Genomic DNA, 19,550 nt, shown 5'->3' on the forward strand with positions numbered 1-19,550 from the left:
TTTTGCTAAACATTAATACATGTCTGAATTACTTAAAAACTCATGCCTCAGAATGTGACATTACTGTAGACATTTTCTGTAGACATTACTATATTAAGTAAGTAGTGTACAATCTTAGAAATTGGCCCTTTGAACTCTTTTTTCTTAGCTCTTAAATTATGTTTGGAAAAACCTATCGGTTTCTTTTATCAGAGGATACCTATTTCAACTTTTTAACGTGTAAGTTTTCTCTTTGTAATGTTTGTTGCCATTGTATCCCAACTAAATGGCTGCCAGGAGAATAATTTGGCTCGTTTCTGTAGCGTCATTGTTGAGTTTTCTTCAAAGAGAAGCTTTTCATATTTGTAAGGTTTGGAGGGCACATGCACAATCTGTTGCGGTATGAATCTCAAGGCATAGTCTTCTTAAAGAGTTTACCTACCTCTTACTCATTTTTCAGTTCCATTATTTTTAAAGAATTAATATCATTGGTACCACTTGGACTGTAGTATGAAACTAAACATTTGTCCATGTCATTGGTGTCTAGTTTATACTTGCCTGTCCTTGCTTAAAAAAAATTTTTTTATTAACTTACTTATTTGAAAGCCAGAGGAAATGAAGTCTATCTTTTGTTTCATTCTCCAGAAGCCTTCACAATCTAGGGCTGGGACAGGCAGAGGCCTGCAGGTGAATTCAGGTCTTCCATATATGTGGAAAGGACAGAACTGCTTTGGGCTGTCAGTAGAGCCCAGACACTGTAATGTGGGATGGCCGTGTCTCACATGGGACCTTAACCTGTGTGCCAAATACTTGTCCTTTCTCTACTTTTGAAAAGCAATCTTTCACGAATCTTACACAGTGTATAATAGAAGTAGATAGTAGGTTGATTTTGATGAAGGTCATGCCTTTTTTTTAAGATTTAAAAAAAAATTTTTTTATCTGAAAGGCAGAGTTCCAGAAAGAGGAATGAGACAGATACACACAGAAAAAGAATCTTCTGTTTGCTGGTTTACTCCCCAGATAGCCTCAATGGCTAGAGCTGAACTGAGCTTATCTGAAACCAAAAGTTAGGATCCAGCAACTTTTTCAGGGTCTCTCACATGAGCATAGGAACCCAAGGATTTGGCCCATCCTCCACTGCTTTCCCGGGCCATAAAGAGAGAACTGGTTAAAAATGGAGCATCTGGAGAAAGAACCACTGTCCATGTGGGAAGCTGACACTGCAGGTGTAAGCTTAGCCTACTAAGTCACAGTGCAACACCACAGCCCCACCCCTAAAGTCCATGTGTTAGTATGTCGTTGGCCCAACATGAAGAACTGTGAATTGGAGAGCTGGAGTTGCAGCATAACTGATAAATCTGGGAGCCATGTGGGCTCTAGTTTGTGTCAGAAATGGATCCAAAGTGGAGCAGCTGGAACTTGAACTACTGCCCATATGGATGCCGGCACCACAGCCTGAAGCTTAGCCATGCTGCCAGTCCCTAATTTTTACTTTTTTGTTCAGTTATCTTTATTGTGTCCGTAAACCATTGTAAATTTTTTCTGTTAAAATTTTCTTTTCTTTAGAATACGTATTTAACTTCGTGTATTAGAGCCTAGGGCATACAAATCTACTGAGCTTGATTAACTTGCGATTTGGTAATTGTCACTGCAGAAATCTTTCAGTTATGGTTAAATTCTTCCAAAACCAATTATGTCAGGTTTTTCAATGACTATTGTCAAGGGGGTTTCTATCTTGATTGCTCTTTCAGTGAGTTCACTATTAGTGCTTTTTGTGTATTTATTTTGTAACCTGGAACCTTCCTGATTTGGTATATCAGTTCCAACACCTTTTTGGTGGCATGTTAAGCTTTTTCCACTGACAACATCAGATCATCCGCAAACTTGGAGAATTTAACTTCCTGTGTTGCATTTTGATGTCGCTTTATTTTTTTCTCCTCCTTGACAACTCTTGATGAAATTTGCAGGACTACATTGAGACAAGGGCAGTAAAAGTAGACATTCTCATCTTGTTTCAGATCTCGGGAAGTGCTTTCAATATTTCCTCATTCAGGATGATACATCAAATATGTTATAATAATTTTGATGTATATTCCTTCTATATATAATATGTGATGGTTTTTTTGTCAATAAGTGTATTGAAATACTTTCTCTACATCTATTGATGACCACATGGTTTTTGTTCTTCATTCTGTTGATGTAGTTTATGATTACTGATTCAAAATGTTGAGGGCCCCCCCCTTGCATTTGTCAGATAAATCCCACTTGATCATGATGAGTGATCTTTTTGGTATGGTTTTGGATTCAGTTTGCTAGTCTTCTGAGAATCTTTGCATCTATTTCATTAAGGATGTAGGGCTGTAGATGTCTTTTGTGCTGTCTTTAGTTCCATTTCATTTAATATTTTGAAAAATATTGCCTGGCTTCGTGGTTGAACAAGCTAATCCTCCATCCTGTGGCCACTGGCATCCCATGAACTGGATGCCAGTTCATGTCCTGAATGCTCCACTTCCAGTTAAGCTCTCTGTGGCCTGAGTAAGTAGCAGAGGATGGCTCAAATCAGAGATCTGGAAGAAACTCCTGGCTGCCAACTTTGGATCAGCTCAGCTTGGGCTGTTGCCCTTTGGGGAGTGAGCCAGTGGATGGAAAATCTTCTTTTTCTCCTTTGTAAATATGCATTTTGAATAAAAATAAATAAATCTCGTTAAGTATTGAAGTTACTGCCTCTCAGAATGTTTTGTTGAATTCAGTAGTTTAAACATCAGGTCTTGGAGCATTGTGGATTCCTGTGTTAGTCTCATTGCTTGTTATAGGTTTGTTTAGATTTGTTTAGATTTCCTGGTCATTTGCATTTGGGATAGCTATTGTGACACAGCACGTTAAACTGCTGCTTAGAGTATCCCCATCCTACACCAGTGGGTACTCATTGCTGCTCTGAGTCTTAGCATGTAAGCATCTGATGTAATCAGCTCTTGGTAATGCATCCTGGGAGAAAGCAGGTGAATGAATCAGTGTTGGGGCCCCTGCCACTAATGTGAGAAACTGAGATGGAGTTCCTGGGTCTTGCTTCAAACTGCCACTCCGGGTGTTGTCAGTGTTTAAAGAGGGAGGTAGGTTGGGGAGATTCCCCTCTCTCCCTCTGTCACACTGCTTGTCAAGCTGATGAAACACAAACAGTATTTTAGAAGTTGGCTTTTGTCAAAATAACAAAATATATGGCAAAATTCTAATTAATATGAAGTATATATTAGGAAATAGTGGAACTTAAATCATATTTCTTCTAGATAGCTTTTCATAATTAAAAAACCTTTTCTTAATCATTTACTATCTGGAGTAATGTAGTAATTATATTCTGTAACTTTAATGAAATACAGAATATACTTTTTTTTTTTAAAGATTTTTTATTATTGGAAAGCTGGATATACAGAGAGGAGGAGAGACAGAGAGGAAGATCTTCCGTCGATGATTCACTCCCCAAGTGAGCCGCAACGGGCCGATGCGCGCCGATCCGAAGCTGGGAACCAGGAACCTCTTCCAGGTCTCCCACACGGGTGCAGGGTCCCAAAACTTTGGGCCGTCCTCGACTGTTTTCCCAGGCCACAAGCAGGGAGCTGGATGGGAAGTGGAGCTGCCGGGATTAGAACCGGCACCCATATGGGATCCCGGGGCACTCAAGGCGAGGACTTTAGCCGCTGAGCCATGCCGCCGGGCCCCAGAATATACTTTTTTATACTTGATATTAGCCAGAAGGCTGAAAAGCAATAGGAAGATATATTTTTGAAGACTTATGTTTATTTGTATCATAAAGGCAGAGCTACAGAGAGGAGGTGAAGAGACAGAGAGCGAGAGAGAGCTTTCATCTGCTGGTTCACTCCCCAAATGGCTGCAATGCCTGGTGGTGGGCCAAACCAGTCAGGAACCTGGAGCTTTTTCCAGGTTTCATGTGGATGCAGTGAGACATATGTGGTATCTTTCTCTGCCTTTTCAGTCACATTAGCAGGGAGGTGGATCTGAAGTAAATCATTTGGGATGCCAGCATCACAGGAGGCTTAACCTACTGTGCCACAGCATTGGTGTCAGTATAGAAGATATTTCAGTATGAGTGGGCAAAAGTGAAAGTTGACCAAAAAAAGTGACTCACTCATGCTTCGGTGTTCTGATTCGCTGTATTTACTTTTCCTTTTCACATTGCTAGCTCCCTTGTGGCTCTTAGATCTTGCATATGAGTATAGAGTGTTTACAAGTGGAGAAGCAAGTCTTCCTCCTCCTGCTTTTGTTGTCCTCTTCCTCCCACTTTGGTGGTTGTGAATTGGCAATAACTTCAAATCAGTCAGGAAAAATCTTAAAGAGGCTGTAACTTTGGTCAATAAGAATATTTAGAATTTTATTCTAGGTTTTGTTAAAATAACCCCTTTGAAAGAAATGTTTTAGATCTGGAGGATGAAATACCAAACTAAAAAACATTATTTTAGAAGCTAGCTACAGTACTAAATGATGGATAACCCTTTTAAGAAATCAACCTGTTTTTCATTGTAGCTGTGTTCCATTGAAGTGACCTGTGAATCCGCTAGTGTGATGGCTGCAACCCTGGCAAACGGTGGCTTCTGCCCAATCACTGGCGAGAGAGTACTAAGCCCCGAGGCCGTTCGAAACACGCTGAGCTTAATGCATTCCTGTGGCATGTATGATTTCTCTGGGCAGTTTGCCTTCCATGTAAGTAACCTATGAAGCTTGTCTCTTGGAAAAACTGGTCTGGACGGATGTTCTTAAATATGGGTTTAAACTTTCTAAAGTTGTGAATTAGTTTTTGATAGAATGAGTTATTTTCAAGGTTAATTTGTTACAAAACTGCTAAGGCAAAGGGTTAAGCAATCTTCCAGATGTTCTTAAGAATTTGAGCATTCAATTTATAGAACTCACCAGTCTTGCTTTTAAGGCATTTCAGTGGTCCAGGTTGGGACAGGCTTACTTTTACTTTCAGTTGTTACTATTTAGTATCTGGGGGCTTACATAACTCAAGAATTCCTGAAATTCAGGACACATCCTGAAGTTCAGATGTGACAATTAATAATTTTGATTAGTCATAGATTTCTTTTCAAAGATAAGACTTAAAGTATGTTTGTTAAAACTTAATAAAAATTTGCTTCTTTAAACAGTTTTTCATTTAGCACTGGAGAATATAGATAATTCTTATTTCATGTTGCTCATGTTATGGTGTTCAAGTTTTTATTTGGTAGTTTTCAAGCACACAAAAATGGGAAGGCACAGTTAATTTTAACCATTCCTCAGCTTCAATAATTATAAACACATGACCAATTTTGTTTTTGTTTTGTCTGTGTGCAATAACTATCATACATTCTTGTATTTCTGTATTAATTCTGAAGGATAAGAATCCTTAACAAAACATAGCTGTACCACTCCTTCACCTAAAAATGAAATTTATGTATAAAAACTTTAATATTACCATTGTTTTACTATAAAATTTAATATCTGGGTATTTGTGAGTACTCATTTTCTTGAGTTAGATATTTTTATTTCACAGTTTGATTTTGAATGCAAGTAAGAACCATACATTGTGATTAGATGTGCCTCCTTTCAGTTTTTAAATATGTTTAGTTAATAATTGTGTTCGTTAATGTGTTCATCTGTAGCTGTCTATTTTTTAAAGTGTTAATTTGTATTACAATATATCTGTTGCTCAGAAGTTTCTCTGATACAACATACCTCTGATACTACAAATGTAGAGCATCTTTTATTTTCTGAGGGTCAGTTCCAGAGTGAAAAAGAGGGAGATTTTCCATTCACTAATTCATTCACCAAATGGCCGCAGTGGCCAGACTGGGCCAGACCAAATCCAGGGGCTAAAAACTTCTTCCAAGTCTTCCATATTGGTGAAGGGACCCAAGGGCTCGAGTGATTCTCTGCTACTTTAGCAGGCAGCTGAATCAGAAGTGGAGCAAGCAGCCAGGAATAGAACTGGAAACCATATAGGTTGTCAGCACTATATGCAGCAGCTTTATTTACTACACCATAGCAGGGGCCCCCATTGAACATCCTTTGAGAGTGTAAAATTTCTCACAGTTCCCTAGCTATGAAATGTTTTTGAAAATTTCTTAATTTATAAGTAACACATGTTTACTTTAGATTGATTAGAAAATAGTCCCACAGTTTAGACATAAGCACTGTTATCTCCTTGGAACATGTATTTTAAATATTTAGATTGTCATGTATCTCCAACTGCTTTGTAATTATCCTTTTCATTTGGAAATATTGTTGCTAAGACATTTTGTCTATTTTTAAAATGTTCATATGAATGCCCTTCTTTATTGAATTATTTTTAGGTTGGTCTTCCTGCAAAGTCTGGAGTTGCTGGGGGCATTCTTTTAGTTGTCCCCAATGTCATGGGCATGATGTGCTGGTCTCCTCCCCTGGACAAGATGGGCAACAGTGTTAAAGGAATTCACTTCTGTCATGTGAGTATATTTTCTTCTTTTCCAAAAAAGAGATTTATTTATTTGTTTGAGAGTTAGAAAGACAGAGGTGGCTTTCATTTACTCCTTCATTTCCCGGATGCCTTCAATGGCCAGGGATGGGCTAGTCCGTAAACAAGATCTTCTGTGTCTGCCATGTGGGTACAAGAGCCCAAGCTCTTGGCCATCTTCCACTGCTTTTCTCAGACCATTAGGAAAGAGCCAAGTTGGAAGTTGAGCAGCCCAGGCTTGAATGATATGGGTTCAGGCGTTGCAGACAGCGACTCTCTGTGCTTTGTCACCATGCTGGCCCCAAGCATATTTTCTTACTGGAGAGGATGATTGCAGAAATTGATCTACACAAGGCTTCCTTTTCTGTTGTTCATTGACTCTGACACTCAGCTTGCTAATATACCAGTCACCTGGTAGCCAAGGCAGTATTTATAGAAGAACTTGAAGTTACCTCTCACCAAAAAGCCCATTTGTTAGATGTTGCTTGTGTTTTACTTTTGATGGCTGTAATTAATTTTTAATTTTCAAAAGCTCAACAGAAGATCTTAAACTTGGATATTAATTTAAAACCCAATAAATTCCAACAATTGTGATTTGTTGTGGTTGGATATATTCACTTGCTACATTTAAGTAAAAATATTTTTAAGGACTGTGAACAAAGTAAATAATAAAAATGAACAAAGTTATTGCTGTACCAGTTCTTGGTAAGAATTCAATATTTAAGTGTACTGCAGATTTTATGTCCTTGAGTCCATTGTAAGTACCATGATCTTTTGCAGAGCTTCTCAATTAGAAATCTGATTTTTTTTGTCTTCTATAACAACTAGAGATTATATTTAGTGACATATAATGGAAATTGTAACTAAAATACATATTTTTATATGTATGAAACTTTATAGTTAATCAGTGGAGGCATTTTTCTTGTGGCCTTATATTATAAACCCTAATTTTTTTTTAAGTTCATTTATTTTTATTGGAAAGGTAGCTTTACAGAGAGAAGATAGCGAAAGATCTTCCATCTGCTGGTTCACTCCCCAAATGGCCACAGTGGCTGGAGCTGAGCTGATCTGAAGCCAGGAACCAGGAGCTTCTTCTGGATCATGCACACAGGTGCAGGGTCCCAAGGCATTGGGTCATCCTCCACTGCTTTCCCATGCCATAAGCAGGAAGCTGGATGTGAAGTGGAGCAGCCTGGATACAAACCAGCACTTCTGCAGGATTCTGGCACTTATAGTTAGCCAATTGAGCCATTGCATTGTGCCCACTCCTATTTTTTTTTTAAGATTTCATTATTTATTTGAAAGGCAGAAAGAGGAGAGAGATTGAATGCTGATCCAGTCCCCAGATGGTGCCAGCCTGTGTCAGGCTGAAGGCAGGATATACAGAGTGGACAGCAGCTCCTTCCATGTTTCCTGCTTGGGAGGCCCAAGCACTTGGGCCATCCTCAGCTGCATTTCCGGGCACATCAACAGGGAGCGGGATCTGAAGTGGAGAGGCCAGGACTCAAACCAACACCCATATGGGATGCAGGTGCTGCAGACACAGATTAACCCACCATGCCAGAGCAGTAGCCATTATAAACCCTATTTTATAGAAGGTGAAAGGTAGTTTGAATGGCCTCTTTGCTTGTGTTAGTAAGCAGTGTTCCTGAAGCCTGCGTCTGCACCATACTAGTTTCTGCTGCTTTATTAGCATACAGTGTTGGTTTCCATGGCGTGGTAATTGTTGGGGTTGCACAGTGTAAATTGAATCTGTTAAAATATGAATAGGATTAATAGCTGACTTATTATGCCAATTCTGTGACTTTACAGGATCTTGTCTCTCTGTGTAATTTCCATAACTATGATAATTTGAGACACTTTGCAAAAAAACTTGATCCTCGAAGAGAAGGTGGTGATCAAAGGGTAAGCAGAATTGTTACTTAATTTTTTAAGAGAAAATAAGATTTGCTTATTTGAGTAAAGTTTGTTAGAGTGTTTATGTCTTTGCCAATCACAAATGAGTATAAACACATTATTTCAACCTGGTTCACTGTCACTAGTATACTGATAGTATTATTACTGAAATTGGAACTGGTTAGCCTCCGAGCAGGCCCCCCACGCCACCCCACCATTTTCTATTTTAAGCATGATGTTTACAATGAAATACATTAAAAGAAGACATTGGAATATGCCACATACTATTAATCTGCAGAAAGAAACATCCTTATTACTAAGATTGTCAGTTATGGTCCTGAATTATTTCAACTCTGCCTGCTGTACGGATGAATGTTTGCTTTGTCATGTTTTTATAGACTGCAGTCGAGGAAATTTTTTTCTTAAGAGTGTTTAATATCCCATTCCGCAGACCCTTAAAGTCCTGTTTGTTTATCAATGCATTTGGCTTTATATTATCACACATGCATACTTTATTAGAGCTAGTATGGAATCAAGAATCTTTTTTTTTTTTTTGTCTAAGTTGTTTTTTACTGAACCAGGGAATTTGTATCAGGGATTTTAATTCCTCCCTTCTATTCTACATGAAAAACGTTTGTACGAGGATAATTTAGATCTGAAGCTACTATGAAACATTTGTAAGTAAATTTCCCTAGTTAGCTCCAATTTAAATGTTGCTAACCTGGATCGAAGTATAACCTCTTACAGTGTAGGAACTATTCAAAGCTGATGGAATAGGAATCTGTGGGAATCAGTGTGAGTGGCATGGAGCAAACTGTCATGATGGTGGGTGAACATGTTAACAGATTGTAATAACGTTAATTGAAAAATACCATTTTATAGCTTGGACCTTTCTTCACTCAAGTGCACTAATAAATTATGTATGTTGCTTGAACAACTAGCATTCCTTTGGACCATTGGACTATGAAAGTCTGCAACAAGAACTTGCTTTAAAAGAGACAGTATGGAAAAAAGTGTCACCTGAGTCAAATGAGGACATCTCCACAACTGTAGTGTATAGAATGGAAAGTCTGGGAGAGAAAAGCTAAAGAAACGGGTTCTAGTTTCAGAATGGTTCTCCGTCTAACCTTTCAAATATATTTTGCAAGCTGCAAGTATTTATTTGAGTTTTTTTGTGTTCTCAATTTTGAGTGCTGGAGCCATAAATTTTTTTCCTTTATAATCTTTGTGAAGGACATTAGGTTAAAAGTGACTGTTAATTTTTGAGAGTTTTACAAGTAAATGAAGCAAATTTATTTTGTTTTTGAAATAATTCAAAAAGGAAAATTTTTAAAAATTTCTTGATGTAATGAAAATTTAAACTATGTGGTCATATAATTCCATTTTAAAACAGTGGCAGAAAATTTAATTTCTCAGTTCTAAGACCCACAAATTGAATGAATAAATTTTGTTGCATTTTGTTTTATTCTAGTTTAAAACTGGTTTGCTTATAGTGGCAACCGAAAATAACTTTTATGCTAAATACGAAATTAAAAAGCAAAATAATTAACCCAAATTGCTTTATTTAAAATAGCAGTAAGATTATACGATTAGCTTAAATTTATATGGATGCCATTGTTAGTGTTAGAATGGTTTTAAATTTTAAAAATTTAAAATTTGATCCAACACTTTCAAATGTGTTTTTTTACTTTGCAACTCCTGTGTTCTGTCAAAATTGTCTGTGAGAGTGTCTTAGATTACTGAAACATTTCAGCCAAAGAATTTCAGCTGAGACCTTATGGCATGTTTCATGGTTATAAAGCTATAATGGTTAGTTACTCAGAAGGAGAGACAGTGAACGTCACCACATGAAATATTTGCCCTGAACAGTCTTATTTTCATACTGTGCATATAATTTTTTTCTGTTATATTTAAGCATAAATGGCAAATCTTGGTTTGTTAGCTTTCAATTTTATCTTAGCAATTTCATAAATGCTTTTGTGATAAATTATTACATAAAATTCTGTTGAAGCTCTTCTACAGTACTTGGGAAATGAATTTAATCTGAAGGTATTAAGAATGCTACTAAAATATCTTGTTAGGTTTGAATCCTTTTGTTTGGTTACAAAAATGCAATATTGAGAATCAAAACTTGTTTGTGAAGAGAACTCTAGGTTCTACACAAGCTGATTTCAAGCAATTGTTCAAAGTATTGCAAAGTCTGGGCAAAAGTGATTGTGAAAATCCGCAGGACCTATTCACATTTCTTTCTTCTTCCATATACCTCTCTGGTTCTCCCCATAAGCTCAAGTATTTTTTTATTTATTTATAAGTTTGTAAAGTTAGTGGTAGGGTTTAGAAGGTAAGTTATGGCTTTTTAGCATGATAGCAATATATGTGAATGCGCAAAGTCTGTAAAAGAAAACATGTTAGCAAAACGGATTTCATTCAGTTATTGAAATACTAGTGTAAACATAGAAATTCTTGATCAAATAGTGTTTTGATATTAGGAGAGGACTATCCCTTTTGGAGTAACCTAACTTTTAAATCTCAGAATCACATAGGAATTTGAAGAGGATTTTTGCTTTCTTTTTTTTTTTTTCTTTTTTATTACAAAGTCAGATATACAGAGAGGAGGAGAGACAGAGAGGAAGATCTTCCATCCAATGTTTCACTCCCCAAGTGAGCCGCAACGGGCCGGTGCTGCAGTGCTGCGCCAATCCAAAGCCAGGAGCCAGTAACTTCCTTCCGGGTCTCCCACACAGGTGCAGTGTCCCAAAGCTTTGGGCCATCCTCAACTGCTTTCCCAGGCCACAGGGGGGAGCTAGATGGGAAGTGGAGCTGCCGGGATTAGAACTCGGTGCCCATATGGGATCCCGGCGTGTTCAAGGCGAGGACTTTAGCCGCCAGGCCATGCCATCAAGCCCCTATTTTTGCTTTCTTAAATAGCCCTCCATTGTTCAGATGCTCATCCTCAGAAGATGCTTATTATGCACTGCACCTGCTGCTTTGGGACAGTTCACATCTGAGTTAGTTCTGTGAGGGCCATTTGTAATTGGGAGGACTGATTGCCTTAATTAAGGTTTAAAAAGGCTTTATTTTTTCCCCTAATTGTGGACATTTTACTTTATAAAATGAAGATTTAGTTTTCTGTGTATATTTGTGTAGACGTCAAAGTTAGGTTCTAATTTGGCATTTGATGTAGTGTTGGTAGGGCTTGAAAATATACTTAGATTGAAGCAAAGCTATCTAAGCTACTGTTTTTACAGACTGCTGTTTAGAATGAATGTCGATGTTTATAACATGGTTTAAATGGAAGAAGAGGTAAGATATTGTGAATAGGTCCTCAAGCTTAAAAACGAAAGCTTTGTCAGTTTTAAGAGCATATTTTGATTGCTTCAGTATTCTTAATGCCTTTTCAAATAAAGTTCTTGGAAAGTACCCAGTATTGTTGGGTTTAATCCTTCATGTCATTACCGATTCTTGATATTCAAGCATTTTACAAGATAGCATTTTAGTTCTTGTTTTCGCTCTTTTTGGCATCATTAACATTTCATTTGAAATGCATATTCTTCCTGAAATACATTGTTTTTGGCATAAATGTTGTACATTTTATCTTAGTGGCTGGATTAAAACATTTGTGTTATTTGGCTTTCTTTTGTTTGCTTTGTATATTTAATAATGTACCTTTATTTTTCAGTATGCCTACTTTTTGTATTGTATAATAAATTTATTTTAAGCTGATTTTATTGTTTCTTTTTCTAAAAGCAACTCCAACATTCTTAGTACAACACAGTTGAGATTCTTAGGAAAAAAATATCTTTTATCAAGATACTATTACAGTGTTATTTGGTGGTTGCACCATACTGGGGTGGCATATATTCAAAAGGGTTTCCTTTGATTTTTTTTTTAAATGTAGTATAGTATTGTGGGATTTGGGGGCAAATGATGTTTCCTATTGGTTGTACTAGAAGAATTTGAATAAAGACTTTTCTGCCAAATTTTTTGTTTGTTTTTTTCATTTTACAACTGAAAAAAACACACAACCCAATTTGTAGATTTTTTTCTTGCTTTCTGAGGAAGAATATCATTGATGTTATTTTTATGTAATTCTTATCTTGTCTGTTGCTGAAAGATTAGGAAGAACATTGCTAGCTCAGTTGAAGCGTGTATTGGTGGGGAATGTCAGATCCACCAGCCATACATGGGCCACACAGCCATTTGGTCTGGCCCTGCAAATGCAACTGCAGGTGGGGCTCTGAATTCAGTAAGCTGCTTAATTTTTCAGTTGATGATTTTTTTTTAAAGATTTATTTATTTTTTATTACAAAGTCAGATATACAGAGAGGAGGAGAGACAGAGGGGAAGATCTTCCGTCCAATGTTTCACTCCCCCCAAGTGAGCCACAATGGCCGGTGCTGCGCCGATCCGAAGCTGGGAACCTCTTCCAGGTCTCCCACGTGGGTGCAAGGTCCCAAGGCTTTGGGCCGTCCTCGACTGCTTTCCCAGGCCACAAGCAGGGAGCTGGATGGGAAGTGGAGCTGCCGGGATTAGAACTCGGCGCCCATATGGGATCCTGGCGCGTTCAAGGTGAGGACTTTAGCCGCTAGGCCACGCTGCTGGGCCCCAGTTGATGATTTTGTATCGCTCACAAGTGCTGTGACAAATATCCAAATGGCCCTTGGTGGAAATTTTCCCACCATTGTAAAACTGTTAATACCAATAGAATCTAGAGTGGAATGGCATTATACAGAAATTCACCCCAGCAGCTTTCTTAAGGGAGTTAATTTTCAGAAAGAAATCCTGTGTATTTCCAGAGCATAGTCCAAATTACAGAGACTTCATACATTTTAGACCAAATACATTGATTTGTTTCTCAATTAAAACTGCCATTCATGAATACCAAAGAAGGCTTCTAAAATGCACTGTACAAGTTTAAAAAGTATTTGAAAAGAAATACGTTTACTCACATAAATTGATATTAATTTGGGATTTTTTTCCCTAATACACATGAAGAAAAATGTTTGTTGGTGGCGATTTGCTAGTGTAGCCTTTCATGACATGTGAGTGTGCAAGGCCATACACTGATAGGCTGGTCTGTATCCTGATCATGTGTACGATGAGTGTGTGTTGTCCATGTCCTTATGTGTATAAACATGTGCATCCTCACATTCCCAACTTAACTCCTGGTGCTTTCCTTAGAGTATATCTATGTAAATGCTTCATTGGTTTATTACGTTTATATTCCAAGATTTGCCATAAAAGAACTTACATTTTTGTTGCCCCAGAATTCATAAAATAGAATGTTTTACGTATTCAAATTGACTGTGGTTCAAGATTGTGCTTTCTGGTGCTGCCCCCATTCTGTACCAGCATTGTCAGGATAAGAGAATAACAGCATTGGAAACTCCAGTACTATGTAGACTTTGCCTTTAGAATCGTAAAAAAAAAATATGTTCTGAAGAGTGATTGTATGGAACTTAATCTAGCTAGTGTACTTTGGAGGTTGAACAGTTTGTGGACTAGTTTTGTTTTGCATAATTTTTACAATAGAGAATTTGCTTTGCTGTTTATTTTTTAAAATTTTGGTTTTTCTCATAAATAACCTTGAAAATGCCAAAATGCTTTTCTAAAGATTTATGATCAATCTGCTTCACATGGTATCTTTTCAATTTCATGTCTACCATTTTTATTTTGTCATATCTAAATCGTGTAATAAGACCAAACTGAGGTGTTGGGGATGCAGTATATGAATCAACGTTTCCTGCCTTGCATCATTGCCCTCCACTCAGATTTTCATATAGACATCCTCCGTCATGGAATTCAGGGCAAAATGCTTCAAGTAGGAATATGTCCAAGTTGGACATTTTTGTTACATGCCGGATTGTAACACACTTAAACATTTTTTTTCTTACATGTTTAGAAGTGGGAGAAATTTTAATTGCATGGAGCCAGTTTTTCCTTCCTTCTTCCCAGTAGGTTAATAATATAAACACTCCAAAATGCATGTTCCTTGAAAAATTCAGCCAACTATAAGGGCAGCTGAAAAAAATGTATTGGAGCTCATGTTTCTTAGAGTTCTTCTGAAATAGTAGAAAATGTACCTGTTATTAAAATTATGCTAAGTAGATGGATCATAAATCTTTGTTTAATGCATCATGTATTGGTATGGTTTTTAAATTTTGTGGACATGAAAGGAAAGAAATTGGAATTGCATAAGTTGTAGCTAATAGAGTAAAAATGTGTCATGTATAAGAGTTGAGACCTTTTTGTAATTGTTTTCCCTTTTAGGTTCTTTACTTTTAGAATTGTTAGAGTACTAAGTGGAACTTGAGTACAGTTTGTAGTTTTGGTATAGATTATTTTGAATGATAAATTATAAATCAGTGTTGAAAACTGTCATTTACTTCTTTAGTTGAAAAAAAAAGTTTGTTCTAGCCCTCACAAAGCTTACAGTAGAATGGAGGAGCTGCTGCTGCTAGCTTGTCCCCCCCTCCATTACCACCCCCCCAGACTATTTATTTAAAAGACTTCGAGACCTTGAGATCTTCCTTCCATTTATTCCCTCTTGAGATGGTCACAGCAGCCAGGGTCAAACCAAGCTGGAGCCTGGAGCTTCATCTGGTTTTCGTGTGGGTGGCAGGGTCAAACACTTGTGCCGTCCTTTGCGACTTTCTCCTAGGTCACTCGCAAGGAGCTGGATGGGAAGTGGAGCAGCTGGGGCATGAACTGGCATCCATAAGGTGATGCCAGCGGCACCAGTGTCGGCTTTACCCATTACTCCACAGTGTCAGCCTCTGCTGCTGCTTCTGACTTTGATCTCAACACTATAAAACTTTTGACTCAATCTCATTTATTAATTGTGAAATATTTTGGTTAAATTTCTTACAGGCCCAATCTCAGTGGCAAAGGACAATTTGGTATACTTGTTTATAAGCCAAATTTAATATCTGAGGTCATAATTTTTTTTAGGCACAGCATTATTAAAATGTATATTCTCCTTTTAACTAGGTATTTACATTGCTGAAATACATTTATTCTAATCCCCCAAATGATGGAAAATCAGCTTTTGGAAATCTTACCTTTAGAAAGGAAAAGTTCTTACCTGCAATAGCTTTACAATGTCTGTATTCATTTATGCAGTGGTGGTCTCTTCTGCCTAACAGGTGTACTTGGAACCCTGACCTAGGATTAAATTCATATTCTCTATAGCTACAGTGGTTTTTTTTTCATTTTCTAATCATACTTCCACCTTTAAAGGTGTTTGGCATATGATTTTTGTCATAATTTTTTTGAATCCTCAGATTGAGGTTTGCAGTAATCTTAAGGGTTACACCCACTCTACTTATTTTGCTCCTCCAGGTGTCTTACACCTTATGTCTACAGGAATATTTACATATTTTTCTGAGGAGAATAGTTTCTGTGCTTGAGCACAATTTTCATTGGTCGGCATCTTCTAATGAGAAGTATATTTGGCAATAATTAACATGATGATCAGTTACTTGGCAAACATTACCATCCACATTTATTAAAACTATTTAACTACAATTAATGACAGCAGTCATGTGCTATAGTTCTTAAAAACTAGCAGAGCTGGAAGCAAACATTGCTGTTATGCAGTAATTCTAAAAATATTGCCATAGAGTCATTGAAAGCCTAGCTGAAGTGTTACTCTGAAATGAAACATTGTGCCATTTTTAAAGTAAATTCTTTGGGGGTTAAAGTAAAATTGTTAGTAAAGAAAAAGCTATTCAAGTTCTATAAAGGATTTTTTCCTATGCAAAATACCTAGTTACTTCTCTTACATATTTTAGATGTTTGGATCAGAGCAAGGATCCTGATTTGTCTGTTTTGCCTAAATGCATATTGTCTTCATTAGTAATTTCCATTTCATAGTTCTGGGTTTTTATTTTCAATATGAAGGAAAATACTGTATGTTGTATATTGTATTCTTAAAATGTATTACTTTTTTAGAGTCCTTGCTAATTTGTGAAACATGAAGGCATACTGTTACTCTCAAAAAAGTATGGGTTTTTGAATTCTAAAACTGTAATATTAAAATGGGAACTTGAAATTTTTAATAGAACTTCAGCTTTTATGAGACTGTTCACTCACTGTAAGCTTTGTTTGCTTTTTGTTTTTCTTATTTTTCTTAAGAATGCTTCTAAAATACTAGTATCAGTTATAGGTATGATTACTAATATTTGAACCATTGCATTGTGAAATACAAATTTAAATCTTCAGTCTTAAAACTATTGTTGATCCCTGGATTAGCATTAACAGTTTTTGCCTTCTACAAATCCCAGGGGGCAGTTTACAAAATGCCTTTGAAGGGCCCATGTTTAACCCTTAAGTCTTGACTTTGCATTAAATGAGGTTGATGATGTTGTGCAAAATTATGGCACAGATGATTATTTGGTCTTTTTCATAGTCACTCAAAATTAAAGTCCTTTTTGAAAAAGTCAAAATATGTTATCTTAATTTTAGGTATTGTAACTTATTTTTTGTTTCTTATATAATTCAGAATCATATGAAAATGGAATAACTAAAATCTGAGTTATAAATGGGTTATTTACAATTATTTATGTTGTTGGTTTAGTCACTTCTAAATAGTTTAATATTAATGACATTTACAATTACAGATTTCTTTAGTATAATTTAGCTTATTTTATGGAGCGCTTTGAGTACATGCACAAGATTTATGTCAAAGTGAAACATAGTATTGCAGTTAGAGGTGGTTATTTGAATGGAAATGTGTAAATGTTACATTTTCTGCACAATGAAGATTCCATTGAGATTCTGATGAATTACAATATGTGATTTTTGTTGGATTTTTTTTGTCAACTCTCATTTGCTCGATATATACATATTCATTCTTTATTTTTCATGTTGAAGTTTTATGGCGACCAATATTGTTAACTTTAATTATGCCAATAAAGTATTCCTGCTTTAATGTATCTTTTTTACCAGATGGGAAACTTCAAGGAATGATCATAAGAAGGAAGGGGTAGGGAGGGAAGGAGTAAACTTTAACTTTTTATTTATCTCTTCTTTTCTCAATGAAATATGGAATTTTACCAGAACTTAGAAAATGTATGGTCTTTCTCATTCTTTACCTGAAGGAGAGCCAAGATGAAAGACGACTAGTTAGCTGGGTTTTAGCTAACTAATGACCATGGGGGAGCTTTTATGTTTATTCAGTCTCTGCTGCGCAGTTTTATTTTGTATCTCCTGTTTGACACAGAATCAACAGACGAGCCTGTTACTTAGTTGGACTTTGCCTTGTAATTGTCTCTGCTCATATTCTGATATATCTACTTTGTACTCCAGGGGGTTTGTGTGCATTTGTGTGTAGCTGGGGAGTCAGAACTGCTGTTCTGTTTATATATTATGTTCTGCAAATATTGCTCTACAGAATGTCATTGTAAGGTACAGGATATTTTGTTGTTAAAAATTCAGGCTACTTTTTATCTTTCATAATTTAAATAGCATGGATGAGTGCTAAGTGGATAGTCTAGTATAAAGTGTACCATAAACATCTTTCCTTCTTGAAATCTTTAGTAAATATTGTTCTGCTTTATTTTACCTGCTTTAATGTTTTGAAATTTTGTGAATTTGTGAGTTGGGACTAAAGATTTTCTTCTGTAATCTGAGTAAAATCGAGTCCAAGAAGAGGTACTGTATTTACAACACTTGTCACTCAGACACATAATGAAAAGCTTAACAGTTATTCTCTAAATAGTCATCAGTTTGAAATGCCTGCCTGAATTTGGCAGCTGTTTAAAAATGACAGTTTTTTATCCATGTCTATTGCCTGTTTCAAGGACTGTGCAAGACCTGGTTTCCTGGTCAGCTGCTTATCACAGAGATTGTGTGCAGTGGGCAAACTTGAACTAAGTACACAATATTCATTTCCCAAAGATACAGGAATTACAAACATGGAATATCTCATTGATTGCTGTAGATTTCCCCTTGTCTTTCCAGCAGCTAGCCAGTCCATGCTTTCCTTGCAGAATCATTAGCTCGAGCATCTTCAGGGTGATGTGCAGCAGATGCCTAATGTTAACAATTTTTGTCAACTGTAGTATAAAGGAAAGCATGATACATCAGAAAATCATCAGGAAATTAGCAAAAATTTAAATAGCATACCTTTGGTCACCAAATACACTAACATTTATTATTTGGATCAGTCACTAGGGAAAAGTGTTATTCAGTAACTCTGCAATCTTCATAAACACTGTAGTTCTGAGCCGTACAGACCTAGGTAGGTCATGGAACTTCTCTAAGGTTATAGAGCTTTTAGGCATACAGACTCAGGATTAATTAGCACACAGATAATTTTGATTATTAACCATCCTCTTGACCAAAGACAATATAGTTTTCCCATTGTAAAACAGAATGAACAATTTGTGTCACTTTGCTAATAAAATTGGGATATCCCATGAAAAGTAAGACTAACAAGTGCCTTAATAAAAAAGAAGAATGCAGGGAAACTTCATATACAGTCATGTCTACTTGAGTTTGACTAAAACCCAGAATGTATAGCACGTAGCATGTAATGCTACAGCACATAGTGTACAGGAGTAACTGCAGCACATATCATCAGGGCCTCAGGATTTTAACTTGTACATGTATATTTCACTCGCAGAAATAAAATCCCTGTCCAAAGATCACATTGCTGAAAATTATCAGACTTGTTCTGACATTATAATTGTTTTGAGCTGTTCACATAGGTGAGAAAAATTAGCTCCAATATTACTTCATTGTGAAGAAAAACCGGCCCCAAATCTTAGCATTAATATTATTTTGTTCTGTAAATGTACCTGCTTTCAGTGCTTTAAAAATTTGTGTGTATTCTCATAACTTCAGATACAAATGCACATGTTGGCACCAAATTCTGACTCTTAACAATTTATTTTAAAATATGTATTTTAAATCCTTTATACTCCATTTAAGTGTCATTAAACTTCATTAACATTTTCATCAACTCTGATTCTCATACCATTTCAGAGCGCTCAAAATGTTTATTAGTCCTGTTTATATGTGGCAGTGGTTGGTGCTCACCTGAAACTTCCTTATCCAAGGATGACTATTTTGTTCATCTCTATTGTGTTTAGAATCTGATTTTTTGAAACCCAAAATTTGAGGGATTCAGTAATAAAGATGACATTTTTCTACACTTGCCTAGAACCTTCCACATTTGTCTTTGTAAATG

At 36.4% G+C, this 19,550-nt stretch overlaps 1 protein-coding gene across 5 annotated transcripts in view; it reads left to right on the forward strand.

The window, feature by feature from the left end:
* GLS (glutaminase) overlaps window positions 1-19,550 on the forward strand; it is a 76,151-nt gene that overhangs the window by 41,667 nt on the left and 14,934 nt on the right. For 3 of the 5 annotated variants that reach the window (XM_004576969.3, XM_058664744.1, XM_058664745.1), the window contains 3 exons: window positions 4,516-4,692; window positions 6,321-6,452; window positions 8,273-8,365. In XM_004576969.3, coding sequence (XP_004577026.2) covers window positions 4,516-4,692; window positions 6,321-6,452; window positions 8,273-8,365 — 402 coding nt within the window. Of the gene's footprint in view, window positions 1-4,515; window positions 4,693-6,320; window positions 6,453-8,272; window positions 8,366-9,238; window positions 10,912-19,550 lie in introns of those variants that run through there. The other 2 variants (XM_004576970.3, XM_058664743.1) reach the window with 2 other exon arrangements.

This window comes from Ochotona princeps, chromosome 5, assembly GCF_030435755.1.
Source record: "Ochotona princeps isolate mOchPri1 chromosome 5, mOchPri1.hap1, whole genome shotgun sequence".
Classification (NCBI taxonomy): Eukaryota; Metazoa; Chordata; class Mammalia; order Lagomorpha; family Ochotonidae; genus Ochotona; species Ochotona princeps.